General features: G+C 35.9%; 1 protein-coding gene across 2 annotated transcripts; it reads left to right on the top strand.

Annotated features, from left to right (window-relative positions):
• Positions 1 to 444: 444 nt before the first annotated feature.
• Positions 445 to 17,370, top strand: LOC131162282 (MADS-box protein AGL24-like). Of its 2 annotated transcripts, none has more exons than XM_058118591.1 (9): positions 445 to 623; positions 1,105 to 1,302; positions 15,186 to 15,267; positions 15,393 to 15,454; positions 15,622 to 15,721; positions 15,805 to 15,846; positions 15,963 to 16,004; positions 16,095 to 16,252; positions 16,994 to 17,370. In XM_058118591.1, the coding sequence occupies exons 2-9, from the start codon at positions 1,121 to 1,123 to the stop codon at positions 17,010 to 17,012; spliced, it is 687 nt and encodes a 228-aa protein (XP_057974574.1). In that variant the 5' UTR covers positions 445 to 623; positions 1,105 to 1,120; the 3' UTR covers positions 17,013 to 17,370. The 2 variants fall into 2 exon arrangements, with proteins under 2 accessions (XP_057974574.1, XP_057974575.1); XM_058118592.1 differs by having other exon boundaries at positions 455 to 623; positions 15,195 to 15,267.
• The last annotated feature ends 303 nt before the right edge of the window (positions 17,371 to 17,673 follow it).

Raw genomic sequence — 17,673 nt, 5'->3', positions numbered from 1 at the left:
AAAAATTGGTAAAAGAAATAAAAATTTGATAAAGAAATAAACACATTTTTATAATTTATTTTTTTTTGAAAAAATAGAAATTAAAAATAAAAAATATTAACGATACCAAATGGACTTTAAACTACTTATTTTATAGTAACGAAAAAAAGATGGATAATTTAAAAATATAAAAAAAAATTTAAAGGGAAAAATAAAATGATATAGATGGATTTGACGCGAGAAATGAGGAGGTGAAGAAGGTGAATTGTGGCACTGTGGCAGGGGGTACACGTAGAGCCAGTATAGCTATGGAAGCGGAGCGCCATGGCTACTTGTACGAAAACCATCCCTCCACATATTTATATTACGTCAATATTAAATGTAATATATATATATGGGTTCAGATAAAAAAAAGTTATTATGTTTGGTTGAAATAAATACTACTATATAAAGGAAACAATTCCCACTCTCCTTCAGTCTCATCTACTTCTATTTCACCTTTTTGAGGCAAACAATGGTATTGTATGGTAGTTTGCTATAAAAGGCAACAGTCCCTTTTCTTGCCTTCCCTCTTCTGTTCAGTTCTGTTCTCTATTCTGGTTTTGAAGCCTCTTTACGTTCTTGAACCACGCGGCAGGCGGCAGGTGCTCTGTCTCTCTCTCTGTCTCTGTCTCTCTCTCTCTCTCTCTCTCTCTTGCTGTTGATGAATATCAGAAGCTAATTAACACTAGCTAGCTACAAACGTCTTCTTCTTCTGAACCAAGAAGATATAATAATAAAGAAGGGAGGAAAACCAAGAAGAGGCCACCAATAGAAGATGTACAGCATGTGGGGTTTGCATGTTAACGAGCAATTATTGGTGGGTTCTTTTCTGGGTTTCTTCACCTGGATCTGAAAGCCTAGGGTTTCTGCCTACTTGTTTTCTTTTCCAAAATTAGCAACAACCCCATCCTTTTTCTCTTCTTCTTTTTCTTCTTCTTCTTCTTTTTTCTTTTTAATAAAAATAAATTAAAGAACTTAAACTAAATGTGTTGGGATTTTTTTTAAAAAAACTGTTTTTTGGTTCTTAGTTCTTGAGAAGTGGGAATTGATTGATTGGTATTTGTTTTTATGGTAAATTAATAGCGAGAGGAGAAATTAAATGGCGAGGGAGAAGATAAAAATAAAGAAGATAGACAACGTGACGGCGAGGCAGGTGACGTTCTCGAAGAGGAGACGAGGGCTATTCAAGAAAGCTGAGGAGCTGTCTGTTCTGTGCGATGCTGAGGTCGCCCTCATCATCTTCTCCTCTACCGGCAAGCTCTTTGAGTTCTCCAACTCTAGGTATATATAGACATATTCTCTCTTCTTTTCTTTTCTTTTCTTCATTTATAAATACATACATATATATATATATACATACATACATACATACATATATATATATATATATATCATTTCTTTTTCTTTCCTCTCTTCTTCTTCTTCTTCTTCTTCTTCTTATTGATGGATGAATGGGTAAACAGCAAGCTTGCTGACGCTTTCTTGTTTGATGACATCATCATTTATATTTTGTTTCTTTTTTCCGGAAGATATATATTTTTTTATATGAACAATAAATGCGCAGAGAGAGAGAGAGAGAGAGAGAGAATCCTGTTAACATACTATTGAAGTATGCTAGCGTCACAAACTCCTTAAAATCTCTCTCTCCCTGTCTCTCATATGTGCCCACAGTGAAAACATATTCTTGGGTTTGGTTGTAGTACTCTTTCATGTCAGGTGTAGTAGACACGGTCTCCAGGGTGTCTTGAGCGTTTGGAAACTTTTTACTAATCCTATCTTCAACAACTCCATGGAAATGTGGAGGGATCTGTGTGTCTATGCATTTTGCTGTCTTTTAACATAGAGAATATAACATGTCAAGTCTTCAATAAAGAGTTCCCTAATTTTGCAATCTAATAATTCTGCCATTTATTTACTATTGTTTTGCTACATCCAACATTTATCTAATTGCCAGATGTTAATTTAAGTTATGGAAATAGTTGCTTTAATTAAGTGTGGAAGCACCAAAGACTTTGTACAACATGCCCTCCTCAGACCGATAACAATAGGTAACTCGATGCACTCAGTATCCCATTTTACAGCAAAGGGTTTCATATTCAAAATCAAAATGAGACACAGGCCAAGCAGGGAGCATGCCAGCCTGAATACAATAAAACAGGAGAGGACAAACAAAACGGATAAGGATTAAAAAATTCTATCTAAGATGGAACTTGGAAGATTTGGGTGTAAAATTTCCAGAGCTCCCCACATAAATAAACCTGTATGAAAAATGACATTCTTTAAACTCTCATAGTTATCCTTCATTCCCTTCCAAGGCTCTTCCATTCTTTAATTTTCTTTCAAATGCCCCAGAATATACAAAGAAGGAGCTAAGTCCCATATGGACCCTCATGATCTATAGTCAATGGATTTCTTATCATACGGATGCATTATGCTTGCATTCCAATGCTAGGTTTGACTGAATTTTGGGCCTTTTTATTAGTTTCTTTCCTTTTTCTTTTGGTTGGTTCAATTAGAGGTTTACATTGAATTTGAATTGCAGGCACAATAATATATGATCTCTCATCCCTCATCCCTTTCCACTCCTTCCAAGATTTGAACATAAAAACTCCAAGATAAGTGTATCAGTCTTTAATCATTGGGATGTCTGCTAGGGGAATTTTGTTTCTAAGAGAGAGAGAGACATGTAATTGAAGATTGTATGAGTTAACGGATAAGACCCAGTTAATAATTACTGCTATTGCTAAGTGATTATGAATAATCAACCCTATATACTTACCCATAAAAGAAGTATCTGAACTGTTAATCAAACATGTTAAGAACATGTTCTTAGTTAGGTTTTTTATTTGTTTTTGGCTGCATGGCAATGCAGATCATTCATCACTGCCAACCAATAGGTTATGCATACTATGCGCTTTTACTTGGACACACATACATATGTATGTATGTATGTATATATGAACGTATGTATAAAAGTGAGTATATATGTATATATTTAAATATGTATACGTTAAAAATTTGAAATATTAATTGACCATGATGAAGCATGTTATTAGCAGTTTGTTTCTGCCCACTTGTTGGCTATGCAGATTTTTCAATCATTTAACTCAAGATGTCCTTATATGGTAGCTTTCCAATTGAAACGCATAAAAGTATTTTGGCAGCCACATATAGCGGACCAGCTTGGAGTGGGCATGCTTGATGAACAAGAAGTCATACTTGCTCTCTCTCTCTCTCTCTCTCTCTCACACACACACACACACACACCCACGCACACACACACACATACTCACACACACACATCGCAGCACACACATGGAATTAAGGGATTATTTGATCATAAATATCACATGACTAAAATATCTAGGCATGCAAATGATTTTGTAATAATATCCTCTCAATCATTCTTCAAACAACTATTGTATATTCCACTAAAAAAAGTTTTGGGTATTAGAAATACTAATCTCCTAAATATCACTCTTGGACTTATCTCGATTTTTTTGTGCTTATACACTGTGTATGGTTTACAATTATGTCCATTAATATAAGTTTAAGTGTGATGTTTGAATAGTAAATGTAAGACTACTAATTTGGCATTGTCTAAATGGAACCATTGGTAAAACTTGTCTTTTTGGCAATGTTAATGTGCAGACATTGTTGAACGTGTGAGTGCAGTAGCCGCTGCCCTCCCTTACTTTCCCCTTGTGCAATTTTTTTTTTGATGATCTGAAATTTCAACTTGGGCAAGCTTTTCGGACCCACCTAGGTGGCACCAAACTAGGGGATGAAAATATTTTCGTCCATCCATTGATGTATATATAGTAATTCACTAGGCATACCACGAATGGGGAGTCGAACTTAATACCTTAGGGTCACCGAAACCTTTCCCTTGTGCAATTTTGCCATCCCCCTTCAACCTTTGTAATAACTCCAAACATTTGTCGCCACTTGCCACCTCCCTATCGAGGGTTCCACAATTAGGGACTTTGAGAGGGATCTTTTTCTTTAAAAGTAAGGATCACCCTACTCAACTGTAATTACTCTCTTTGTGTGCATGCATGTGAGAAGTAAGAAGTTCTACATATGATTGTACGCACAATCTTACAATTGTTGCACTAATGATTGGAGCTGTAATAAAGTCTAAGAAAGTTAAAATTTGGCAACACCTTATAAAGTTAAAATTTTTCTTTCAATTTTTGCGAACTAGAAATTGGATGTTTGACGCCCAAACAAAGTCTTAAAAAGTCAAGATTTTCAATACATATTTCTTAATGTTGTCAAATCCTATTTTGGCCATGTCAAAGCTCTAACATTGCCAAATACATTACCAAAAATAGGTATTGTAACAACAAATATATAGACATAGCCAAAAGTGTAGTTGTTTTGCATTGCACGCCATCATAGAGAAGTATCTTAATGGTAATATCTGCCTGACACTGCCAAAAATGTTTTTTTTGGAAAAACTAATGATGACACAGACATATCCGAAGTCTAGTTTGACATGATGAAAGTTTTTTGTTACGTCTAAGTCATTTTGTCTCTATGTTAGGTGGACATTGTCTAATTCTAATTTTTAATAGTGTATAATTAGTCATTTTTATTATGTTCTTTCTATATATAAATATAGAATGGCTTTCACTTTTTAAATTGCAAACTTTTCTTTTGTATATTTATCCTTGTTCATTGATTGATAAATTTTTGTTTTTGTTTTTGTTAATGATGTAAAAATTTCTTTATAAGAAGGAAATATAAATTCTCGAGTAATAAAAGGTGTTTATACATCTAAAACTCTTTTTAAATCATGAGTAGAATTCATTGCTGTTTATGTGTATATAATAATAAAAGGCGTTTATACATCTAAAACTCTTTTTAAAATTCATTTGCTTGTTTCTTGGGCTTGGTTGAGGTACTGCATCATCTGGGAAAGAGGAATGAAACATTATTGCCTTTGTAACATCTGATTGAAGTGGAAAAATATAATGCTATGAAGATAATAATATTAGAATTTAGAGAAAAAGATACTTACTTCCCTTTAGATTTGATAAAAAGACATTAACTTCCCGTAAGATTTTAAAAATCTCAGGGGTCTTCTTTGAGGTCGCAAAACTTACATATGAATCTCCCCTTACATTTGATTTTAGGGGCAGTTATACCTCTAAAAACTCTTCTTTGTGCAAAATACAAGAGGATGTTAATGTCTTTTTGGTAAATTTCAAAGGAAATTTGTGGAATTTTTTAAACCTTAGGGGAGATCTTTGGGTTTTTTGAAATCTCAAGAGAGATCATTATCTTTTTACCAAATTTCAGTGGAGGTTAGTGTCTTTTACCCCAAAGTTTGTATTTGTAAGATTGAATGCAGATGTCTCCCAAAATTTACTCTTTTATAACCTTGGGCATTTATTTTCTTTTATCTTGTATACCTTTACCAGGGAATATGGTAGGACTAGAGTGTGAGTGTAATAATCTCAAACAAATAGTAAGAAAGCATGGGGTTTTAATTCCAAAGGGGGGGGGGGGGGACAAATCTATCACTTTTTTTAGGGGTTAGAAGAGGATACATACATACATACATACATACGTATGTACGTACGTACGTACATACATACGTACGTACATAAATACACACACACACACACACACATACATATATATATATATATATATATATATATTTCAATATCAATATCAATATCAATTTTCTTATTATATTATAATCATTTTAGAAGCAAGTGATTTTATGTTGTTGTTGGAAGGATGTCATCTCTCAAATGGGAGGATTCTTGAGGAGTCTATTTTTTAAAATCTTCTCTTGATCATTTGATGAAAACTTTTATGTCCTTTTATCTTTGCCATAATATTGAGGAAGCTAAAATTCCACTCAAGATAAATGCTTTCATTTAGATGGTTGCTATTAATAGAATTAACATCAATAATCTGTTGTAGAGTAGGGGGCCTTTGAAAGCGTTATCTCCAAATGTTTTATCATGTGTTTGGATAGCTTAGAACCTACATCTCATCTTCTTTTTTTTTTTCTTTTTTTTTTTTCCCCTTTTGAAATGCTCCTTCTTTTGGGAGATTAGAGTTTGTTGATTTATATGGCGAAACTTGGTTTGTCTAGGTTCACTACAAAAAAAATGTCCTTTTTAGTGATGAACGAAAAATCGTCACTAATACTACATTATTAGTGACGAAAAGACTATTCGTCACTAATACATAGGACATTAGTGACGAAAAAAAACCACTGTTACTAATAATTGATCATTAATAACTAATGGAGACTGTATTTTTTATTATGTGAAAAGACTATGTATATGATACGTATGTACATTCTAACATTTTTTATGTATATATATTTTCATTTTCTTAACAATTACAACAATTAATCTATAATTATGGTTCAATATGATGTGTGATGAAATTTAATTACAGGATTCTCATAGGAATACTTGATTTAAAAAAAAAAAAAAAAATTAAATTATTGGAAAGTGACGGCTCTTAAGCTGTCACTAAAAGTCTGTCACTAGTGACAACTCTAGAACCGTCACTAAATGTGGGCCAATAGTGACAGTTTTAGAACTGACGCTACAAGTTAGACAATTGTGGCGGTTTCTAAAACCGTCACCTAAAGTTAGACAATAGTAACCGTCATTAATAGTAGGTTTTTAGTGATGATTTTTAGTCCAAAATTAGTGTAAGTTATAGTAATGGTATTACACTTTTAGTGACGGTCCGCCTCTGTCACTAATACTCCATTATTAGTGACGGTTTTGGAAATCGTCACTAATAGTGAGTTGCGACGACCATTATAGTCACCAATTTGTAAGCGTCACTAAGTTGTCACTAATAGTTAATAGTGATTGTTTTCTATTATTAGTGACGGTTTTATACTGTTACTGAAAGTCTTCTTTTTTTTTTTTTTTTTGTAGTGGTTTAGTGAAAATATCTCATTTACAAGCTTTAGGAAGAGTAGATATGGTTTGTATTTGTGGATTTGTAGGATCTTTGCAGTTTCTCGGGAATTTGGATAGAAAAGAATGCATTATGCACGTACCTTTATAGGGAACCTTTGCTATAGGATAGGGTCCATTTCTTGGTCATTTTCTTGTTTTTAAATAGGTGTTGTTTTCAAATTCATCAAGATTGGGAGTTTGTCAATTTGATTTGTAATTTCTTCATTAATGTTTTCTTTTTCCCAAAAGAGTATGCCTTATTCTGCTTTTTTGTAGATATTGTTATCTTTAATGAACACTTTTTGGTAAAAAAAATAGGAATGTGAGGAATATAGGGAAGATGAACATCAAAAGAACCACAAGCACAATACAATTGTTTGGAGTGTTAAGGTTAGCAATATCAATAATAGTTGAAAAATGTTAACACTTTTTTTTCTCTAGAGATTTAGAGATAATAGATTTGTGTCAAGAACATGGCTGATGATCAATGCTTGCTTGTGCAAAATCTAAGGAGTTATCTCTATAATGTATTACTAGCAACTCTACTTTGTTCCTCCTCTACATGAGAATGCTTAAGACATGAATGTTTCGAAACTCAATCATATGGTTAAGTTATGCCAAGAGGCCTCATATAGAGTACTCATGCCAACATCTTACACAATACTTTATTCCTCTACATGAGGAAGCTTAAGACATGAATATTTTGAAACTCAATCATATGGTTAAGTTGTTCTAAGAAGCCTCATAGAGTGTACTCATGCCAATATTTCACATTGTATATAGATATATAGGGTGTCTTTAGCATATGGAGAAGTTATACGCACCATTAAACCGACCAGTTTAGATACTTGTCACTTGGATTGTTATGGAAACAAATGTAGACATGGGCACTTGCCCGAACTTAAATTCTCAAGAGGGATTTTGGATTGTTTTAATAGATCTTATAATTTTAAGGCCTTTCATGTAATTGAACCCACTCAAAGATAATAGTTCATAAATTCAATAGCATGTTGTGTTCTTTTTCTATATTACAAATTGATTGGTTTTTGTATTGAAGTAGTCCAAATTATTAAATAAAATGTTGTATCTTGGGGAAAGAAATCCATAAGAGTTATAAACTTATGCATGAAAAGTTTATCCTTCGGGAAAACATTCATCAATTAATTTTGTTGTGTATTCAGTAGTAGTATTAATTCTGTAAATGATGAGAAGCCTATTGGATGAATGATTTCAATGATCACATATATTAAAAGAGATGACATCGATATGTGTCGATTATGCAGTACTGCTTCCCAAACATCAACTATGAAATATGTCAACAAAAAATTTAGTATGCATGTATTTGTTTGTCTTATGCTGGAATGATTGGTGGTCGTACGCTTTTTTGTTGGTTCTAATTGCTCAAATGTTGTGGTTACAACGATGCTAGTTAAATTATTGTGCTATGAAAATAATATTGTTATTTTTTTTAAAAAAAAATTTACTTAGAAAACAACTCTTTAAAAGCTATTACATGCATTTTCTTGGAAGGCAACTCTTCATTTACAAGCTTATGGTTGCTCCACTGAAGAAAGCTCTAGGTATTAGTCATATTAGTAATGATAAAGTCAGGCAATGGTCTTTAGGTCATACATAGATGTATGTACATAGATATAGATGTAGATAGCTTATATGGAACACCTTGATAGGGAATTGGAGGCATTGATTGCAGGGAACGCAAGGAGTATTAGCATATATGCAAAAATTGCATAACCAATTTGCATCTCACTTTCTACAATTTTTGTGATTCAAATCTTGGATTCCATGCTTTTATATTTCAAAGTTATTTAGTGAAAGAACTTAGAAAAATGTTTTATCAAAAATTTGTTTGATCCTGTTATATAGCTAGCTTATGTGCTTCATCTTGGAATATTCTATTGTTAGTATTCTCCTTCCACATGTCCCGGACTATATATCTATGCTTGGGAGTTAACTTTTAGGTTTGGTTTTGACCTTTCAATCAACGACCCTTTCGGCTGCTAGCTACGGGGGAATGCTATAACCCTCCTTGGCATTAACCACTGTAAATGAAGGATACTATGAATAAAAGCTTGGATCTCTGATGTGAGGGGGCATCATGGGTGTTGGGGATGTGGCTCATATTAAGAGCGGATCACATGTATTGGAGAAAGTTACGTGAAGCGAGGAACAATTGCATGAGAAGAGGCTGCAGTACTGAGGGCAAACCGTCAATGGATTGGGCCCTAACCGTTGATGGTTTCAGGCAATACGCAAGAGAGTATTTTCTCAGCACCAAACCATTGACGGTTACCATCGGCGTAGATTACGTAATTTGAAATCGGGGGCTTGTAGATTGGACTTATCTAGAGGATTTTCCTCCAAGGGGGGATCACTATAGATGTAGTTTAGGTTTACTAGAACTCTTCTATAGGCATTGGGTTCATACTTAAACAATATTGTAACTTAAAGATTGTAGCTTTGACATTGATCGTAGTGAAAATCAAAGTGCTACTCTCATGGACATAGACTATTGTCGAACCATGTAAATCTTGTGCGTTGTAGTTGTATTTTTGATTCCTTTAATTATTAATAGTTTGATTGTTTCTTGAGTATATCTCATCATCAAGTGATTGCATTAGTGGTTGTTAATTGTTTCTTATTTAATTGTGTGCTTCCGCTGTGCATGTTCAACTTGAACGAATATCAACAAGTGGTATATAAGAGCTATTGGTTCTACAATGGTTGGTGTCTCTTCGATTAAGTTCAATGTGAACAAGTTCGATGGAATTGGTAATTTTGAGGTTTGACAAAGAAGGGTGAAGGACTTGCTAGTGCAGCAAGGGATGGTGAAGGCGTTATATAGAAAGAAGCCGGATGACAAGAACCACACAAGTTGGAAGGAGCTTGAAGAAAAGGCGGTTTCCATGAACAGGTTATGTCTGGCCGATGATGTGTTGTATCACGTCATGGATGAAGACTTGCCAACGGCGGTTTGGCTGAAACAGGAGTATTAATACATGTCCAAGTCGATTTTGAACAAGCTGTATCTTAAGTAAAAGCTTTATTGGTTTAAGATGATGGAGGGTTTGGACTTAACTCAGTATATCAACACATTTAATTAGATCATTAGTGATTTGGGGCTAGTTGATGTGAAGTTCGAGGAGGTGGACAAAGCTTTAATGTTGCTAAATTCTCTGCCTACGTCCCTGACGTACGAGAATTTGGTTATGATGTTGACTTGGAGGAAAGAAATCCTAGAGTTGGAGGACATTGCGATCAAAGGAAGAATGTCAGTAATGAGGGTTCACATGGTGAAGGACTCGTGGCAAAAGGGTAATCTGGATCATGGGAGAGGCAAATCTTGGAGTAGACCGAGTGTTAATAAAACTCAGTCCATGAGGAAGAAGAATGTTCGCTGTTTACAGTGCGGGAAACTAAGGCACATAAAACTGGAATGTCCGGAGTGGGAGAAGGGAAAGACAAAAGTTCAAAAGGGTTCGTCAAAATCCTTGAATGTAGTGGAAGAAGGGGACTCAGGGAGCAGTGATGGTGAGATGCTTATTGTTTCATCAGGTTCAGAACGCCTCACGGGTTCTTGGATCCTAGACTTGGGATATTCTTTTCACATGACATCCAACAGAGCTTGGTTCACCACTTACAAATTGATGAGTCTTGGTTCCGTTCTGATGAGAAATGGTGCGGTATACTAAGTTATCGAAATGGGAAATACTAGGATCAAGATGTATGACGGTGTGGTAAGGACGTTGTGTGGGGCAAGGTGTCTACCTGATCTTCGGAAGAACGTGATATCATTGGGTACTTTGGATTGTAACAGGTATAGCAAGTCCAAAGACGGGACGATGATGGTGAGTGATGGCGTATTAACAGTGATGAAGGGATAGAGGATAGTAGGAAATCTCTATATACTGTAGGGTAACACAGTTGTAGGTGGAGCTATAGTTGAGAGTTCTAAGTCAAGAATACTGTTTTGTGTAATGTAACCACACAAAAAATAGTGGGATTCTTAACTACATTGGTGTGGATGTTTGGGGACCGGTGAGGGCAGCATCACAGGTTGGATATGAATATTTCGTGAGGTTTTCAAGAAAGGTCTGGGGGTATCTCATGCAGCACAAGTTGAAGTTATTTACCAGGTGTAACTTGTGGTTGAGGTGGAGTACCAGATCGGGAGAGAGTTCCTCAGGTCAGATATTGTTGCTGAGTACGCCGATGTTCAAGAAGTTTTGTGAGCACGTCATGGTGTTTGTAGGGCTTGCAACGGACTTCTTGATGAAGTCGGCGAGTATGACCGTGTTTCTCGATTAATCGATCGCTAAAGGAATAACTAGATGAGAGAGTTGCAGAAGAGGTTTGGACTGGTTATATGGTAGACTTTGGAGGTCCAACTATGCACATTTATAGTGAGGTGGGATCTAGGCTTAGTGTTATATCTGGACAATGCATCTTTCTGGTAGCAGCAATGAGTATGTTGCACAGGTTGAGTTGGAGACTTAGGGTAGGAGTGCAGACAATTCTAACTTAGGAGACTTGCAGTATCACAGGATAAATTGGAGTACAAAGGAGATTGTGATGCAGGTGAAGTTTTAGACTCTGGCATAAATGCAAGAAGTTCAAACTCAGGAGACTAGCAGGATCACAATGGGCTTAGAGGCACTATCAGGCCACTGACCAGGTTTGATCTGATTTCTTATGCAATCATTACTACCAGGGAGGATCCTACTACCTTTCAGGAGGTAGTGCATGATTAGAAGGGTAGGTGGACAAGTGCCATGGTGGAGGAGATAAGAATTAGATGTGGGGGTTGGTGGCACTCCTAGAGAGGGAGAGGGAGATAGATTGCTAGTGAACAAGTATTTTGTAGTTTTATGTGAGTTACATCTCGATTGTTGGAAAGGTTTCGACTGAGGTAAATCAGTTAGGGACTCTGTTGAGAAAGGAAATTGACATAAAGGTATTAGGTGCTACCAAGAGTATTCTTGGGTTGGAGATTCGTAAGGTTAAAGTTACAGGGAGATTGCGATTATCTCAGGGTGACTTTGTAGCTGCAGGGAGATTGGTGTTGTCACAGGCTGAATGGACAAAACTACATGGAGATTGTAATTATGTTAGGGTAGTTTTGGGGATCAGGTGTTGGTGAGATTTAGCATGGTTAGTGTTAAATCGGTCACCGGTACATCGTTGGCGAATCTAAGTAAACAGTCTACCGCTCAGTACTCGAGGATGAACGGTGATATTTGGGTTGTGTCAAAGGTTTCCTACGCTAGTATAGTTGGGTACATCAGCGGGCAACAGAGGGTTTCGTCAGTTGTGAGGTTTGCAGATGGAGATTACATAGGGGACTTGGATGATGGGAGGCTTGCAACGGGGTACGTTATGGGAGGCCCAATTGTTGGAAGTCCAGAGTACAATCTCAGGGTGCGCTGGTTACAACTGGATTGAAGTTCTTGGCAGAGGCTAAGGCTGCCAAGGTAGCATTATGGTTTGAAGGATCATTTAAGGAGCTGGTGTTCAGTTAGGTGAAGTTCCTATTACCACAATCAAGTTCAAGCGGGGCTTGGACTTGATTTACGTCTCCAGGTGTTAGAGGGGAGGCGGGTCCCAAATCTACAAGCCCAAGAGGAGTAGCGGTTGTGCTTTTAGATTTTCAAGGTGGAGATTGTTGGGGATGTGGATTATATTTAGAACATATCACATGTAATAGAGAAAGTTTCGTGAAGCGAGGGACTGATTAGAATCAATAAGCACCATGGAAGGATCCATTACATGTTTCAGTTGGGCCTATCATCAGAGCGAGATCCAAGAAAATCAAAGAAATACTTCACGGGCTGATTTAAGATATTTGAGCTTATTCAAAAATAGGGCACTCCAAGCATGGCCCAAAGAAAGATGAAGACTTACTAAACTTAATTCAAGTTTGTGATGGAGCTAATCTTGCTTAATGGCTTTAATCTCCTTATTAATAATTGTGTGCTAGTCAATTAGGGGATTTGACTTTTGACCTTTTATCTTTACATTTAATATGTAATTTGTAAGACAACTTAGCTTGCATGGGATTTTAGTAAGTTGTGAGAGTCATTAATGTGTCTAGTAAGTTGGTATATTTAATGTCCTTGTCTCCCATGTTTGTGTGGGAATTGCTATGTATTTAACGTCCTTGTCTCCCATGTTTGTGTGGGAATTGCTATGTATTTAATGTCCTTGTCTCCCATGTTTGTGTGGGAATAGTTTAGTGTTTAATATCCTTGTCCCTCATGCTAGCTATATATATCTCACCATTGTAAGAGCAATTGATCATTGAATAGAAATCAAGAAAAGTGAGGATTTGTTTCTTCTTTAGTTCTTTAGAGAACTGGCGAACTTATCAAGGATTCTTCCTTGTGGCGTTCAAATTTTATACCTTCGGTTCATGATTAATCTATAATCATTGGGTCGGGGTTTGTTACTTTATACATTCGGTTCGCGTTTCATTCATAAACGTTGGGTCGGAGTTTCCTACAAAAAATCTGAATTTTAGCTTTCTTGGGCAAGCATTTCAATATTGGTTGTTGGGTCTCAACGCGTGTCGATTGAGGTTCGCATCAGGGACAATTGCATGAGAAGAGGTTGTAGCACTGAGGCCAAACCATCGACGAATTGGACCCTAATTGTTGACGGTTTCAGGCAGTACGCAGAAGAGTATTTTCTCAGCAACCATCGATGGTTATCAGCAGTGCAGATTACTGGAGGATTTTCCTCTAGGAGGATCACTATAGATGTAGTTTATGTTTACTATAACTTTTTTTTAGGCATTGGGTTCATACTTAAATAAAATTGTAACCCAAAGATTGTATCTTTGACTTTGATCATAGTGAAAATCGAAGTGTTGCTCCAGTGAATGTAGGCTATTGCCGAACTACATAAATCTTGTGCGTTATAGTTGTGTTTTTGATTCTTATTATTGTTTGATTGCTTCTTGAGTATATTTCATCATCGAGTGATTGCATTAGTGGTTGTTGATTGTTTCATGTTTGATTGTGTGCTTGTTCAAGTTAAACGAACATCAACAATGGGGTCAAGGTTTTTTCGAATGAGGCAGGCCAGGCTAGCAGAAGGAACTAGTCTTTGATCATCCAACAGTAATCGAACTGCCCCCCTTAGCAGATGCACTCCATATAATTTTGTAAGCTCCATCCGCTTTGAATTTCAGCCCAAAGATTCTTAATAAACTTCGCAACTGAAATGTTTGTATCAGACTTAAAATAGTTAGGAATTTGGTCTAATTGCCTAAGTGGTAAGGGCGACTTATGACTTTGATGATCCCAAAGTTACGGGTTCGATTTCCCTTTGAGAGTTTACCCCGGTGAATTATCAATGTGCGTCAATAGGAAGGCGGCTTTCACCCCTCGGGGTTTGGTGCCATCCAAAGTGGTAAGATGGTGGCTGGAGTCCTCGGGTTTTAAAAAAAATGGAGTGGGAAGTAATCTATTATGCATGCATCTGATGAGGTATTTGGAAAGGAGGTGAGACCATGTAAATTAGTACAATTATATAAATATTTATACATGTAGCCTTCGAGTGGCTTCTTCTTCAAACTTGTTACAGAAGAACCTAAGAGCTCATTTGTGATGTCTCTTGGTTCCAATTCATATTAAGAGCAAATTGGTGCACAAAACTCTCGCATATGTGGGGTTTGGGGAAGGGGCGGACGATGATAGGTCTATAGTGTGCAATCTTACCTTATATTTTTAAAAGAGGTTGCTTCCACGCCTCGAACCCGTGACCTCCAGGTTACATAGCGACAACTTTACCATTTGCACCTAGGCCCCCCTTCTTCCAATTCATGTTATTCATTTTCAAATTTCCTATGAGAACTTATCCATAGATAGCCTCCTTGAATTTCAGTTTGTTTCATAATTAAGGTCTAGTATATACAAAGATTTGTAAGCTTTTGAATTTTTTCATGTTTTTCGTTCATCAAACTTTTATTCTATTTCATTCCACCACATTCCATTTCACAAATCAAATATGATGTTACATTCTTCGTCCGTAAATAATCGGGATGCTTCATTTGAAATTCTAGTTTGCAGTCTATTTTCTTTTATATATAGAAATTTCTGAATTTTGATTACTTCAATAAATAAAAATGAGCATCGACTTTAATATTTTGCCTAGGAATATTTGAAATAATTGTCTCATCTCTTGTCTTTTGTGAAGTATGAACAGTATACTTGGAAGGTACAAATTACATGCAAATAATCTTGAAAAATTGGATGACCGTCCCTCTCTCGAGCTACAGGTAATGAACGATATGGTACAACAATTAGAATTTTCTGATCTTAATTTTACGATACAGTTTTAGTGGTAGATTTTAAGCATTAGAGACTATAAAATTATATACTAAACATTCCTAAAATGTTTCAGCTAGAGAACTGTAACTATATGAGACTTAGTAAGGAAGTTGCTGATAAGACCCATCAATTAAGGTACGCATGGATGTTTGGATATATTACCTCCTTAATTAACTAATTTTCCACAACACACATTACTCGCATGCGTGCGTGCACACACACACACATATTATTGAAATAGACTTCCGTCTAAACAGGCAAAACACACTTATATGATTGAGATAAGAGTTCCGTCAAAACAGGCAAATGAGAGGAGAGGATATACAGGGGCTTAATATGGAGGAACTGCTGCAACTAGAGAAAAAACTTGAAGGAGGACTCAACCGTGTGATCGAGACAAAGGTTTGTATTTGTGGTCTTTCTTCAGTGGAGAGAGATCGACTTTATCTAGCCTATATTTAACACAAACTTTCTTTTTGTTTCAGAGCCAGCGAGTTCTGAATGAGATCAATTACCTTCAGAAAAAGGTTCATTATAAAGAAATAAGCTCCATTTACAATATTCCTGTTCCATATATATAATGTTGAGAAGAAGGAGGTGAAATTGCTCTACTAATATTTTTTTTATCTGCCTTATAATGTAGGGAGCTCAGTTGATGGAAGAGAACAAACAATTGAGGCATAAAGTAAGAAATATTTGTTACTCAACGATAATTGTTTACATTATAGCTACACAATAAATTTTGTCAAGTGCTGTGTTGTTTTCGGATTAACAGCTGGACCAGATGTCTAAAGGGAAAAAACCAGTTGCAACAGAGTCAGATACCGTGATCCATGAGGAAGGCCAGTCTTCAGATTCTATCACCAATGTTTCCAGCTGCAATAGTGGCCCTCCTCCTGAGGATGATAGTTCTGATACATCTCTCAAACTTGGGTAAGGATCGAGCTTAACTTTTTTTTTTTTCCCTTTTATTTTTTCATTTTTTATACGCCGTTTCCCAATACCCTTTGGCATCCGAATTAATTCACTGAAATAATGGGCTTGTCACTATCACTCTCCGTTTAAACACCGAAGTGTTATTTTAAGTTATTAGATAGCCTTGAACCCCAATGTTTAATCTGAGACGTATTGAATTTACCAACTGATATGTTATCTCAATTATCCTTTCTTGTATTCCTAAAAACGCTGTGTACCATATATAGCCAGATTTCCAATTGATTGAGCATGTGCTTAAGCTTCATTTGTCAAGTGTAAAACTTGTGGCAAATATATAATGTTGTTTGTCACATGGGCACGCAATATCTGAACAAATGCCAAATACTGGATGGGAAAACAAAAAAGAAAAGAAAAGAAAATCTTTGGGTATCCCAAGATAGGTTACAAACTCTGCACAACTTGGCATAATCTTTATCCCAAAAATTACTATTTCCATAAACCCTAATATATGTATTAGGGTTTACAAACTGATCTTGGGGAAAATAGCTGATCATGATGATGAATCTGTCATGCATTTGAAGCCAACCCTCCATTATATACATAATCACGGTTCACCTTTAAACCAACTGCTCATCAGTCGTGCATGCCATTTGCTGCACGCCCATGCGTGGCTTTAACTAGTACCTATCTCTCCAATTATAAAGTTGGTTGCTCAGCTTGTTTCTGAATCTTTTTCAGGCTGCCTTTCTCTGCTTGATTGACATCAAAGGAAGCATGAAGAGGTAGTTGTTATAGTGTTACTTGGCCGCGTTAGCCTAAATAATAGCTAGTTTTGTAATGAGATAACAAAGCGTGTTAAAACCACCGAAGACCTTGTTTTGGGTCTTCAGATTTTCTGGCTTGCGGATATGTATGCATAATATCTGTATAGAATCCTAACTAGAACAGGTGATGGTATGCACTATGCACTACTAAGCTTTGGTTTGTTTCCTATGACCGGGTTTGCAGGAGTACCGGCCTGAAGAAATAATTAGGTTTTACAGGATATGACACTTATGCCAACTAGTTAGTGTTTGGTTATATATATGATAATTATTATTTATTTTTTATAAAAATAATTGGTATTTATTTAAAGAAATAAGAAGGAACTTACTGATTGGTATACCAGTTGAGAGGTAGCTTAATTGTGTTTGATTTATTGTCGCTTGGTGCAATATGAAATAGAATTTGCTTGACAGAAAAATTTTGAGACTGCCTTCAGATTGATGATGCAATCATACCTTTCATAAAGGATGGGTTTGGATTTTGTTTTTGCTTCGTTTAATTCTTTTTTTTTTGTTTGTGTTTTTTGGTTTTTTATTTTATTTTTGTTTTTTCTCTTTTTTAGATGTAAGGTTTTATTTTCTTAGTAGAAAATA

The sequence above is a fragment of the Malania oleifera genome, chromosome 8 (genome assembly GCF_029873635.1).
Source record: "Malania oleifera isolate guangnan ecotype guangnan chromosome 8, ASM2987363v1, whole genome shotgun sequence".
In the NCBI taxonomy this organism is placed as follows: domain Eukaryota; kingdom Viridiplantae; phylum Streptophyta; class Magnoliopsida; order Santalales; family Ximeniaceae; genus Malania; species Malania oleifera.
This window is presented reverse-complemented; position numbering and strand designations above follow the sequence as displayed.

Bases quoted from the DNA above. Each gene is read 5' to 3' on its own strand.
- LOC131162282 (XM_058118591.1), top strand. From the start codon at position 1,121: ATGGCGAGGGAGAAGATAAAAATAAAGAAGATAGACAACGTGACGGCG. The intron at 15,268-15,392 runs GTAATGAACGAT...AAAATGTTTCAG, and splicing joins GTCCCTCTCTCGAGCTACAG to CTAGAGAACTGTAACTATAT. The intron at 16,005-16,094 runs GTAAGAAATATT...TCGGATTAACAG, and splicing joins ACAAACAATTGAGGCATAAA to CTGGACCAGATGTCTAAAGG.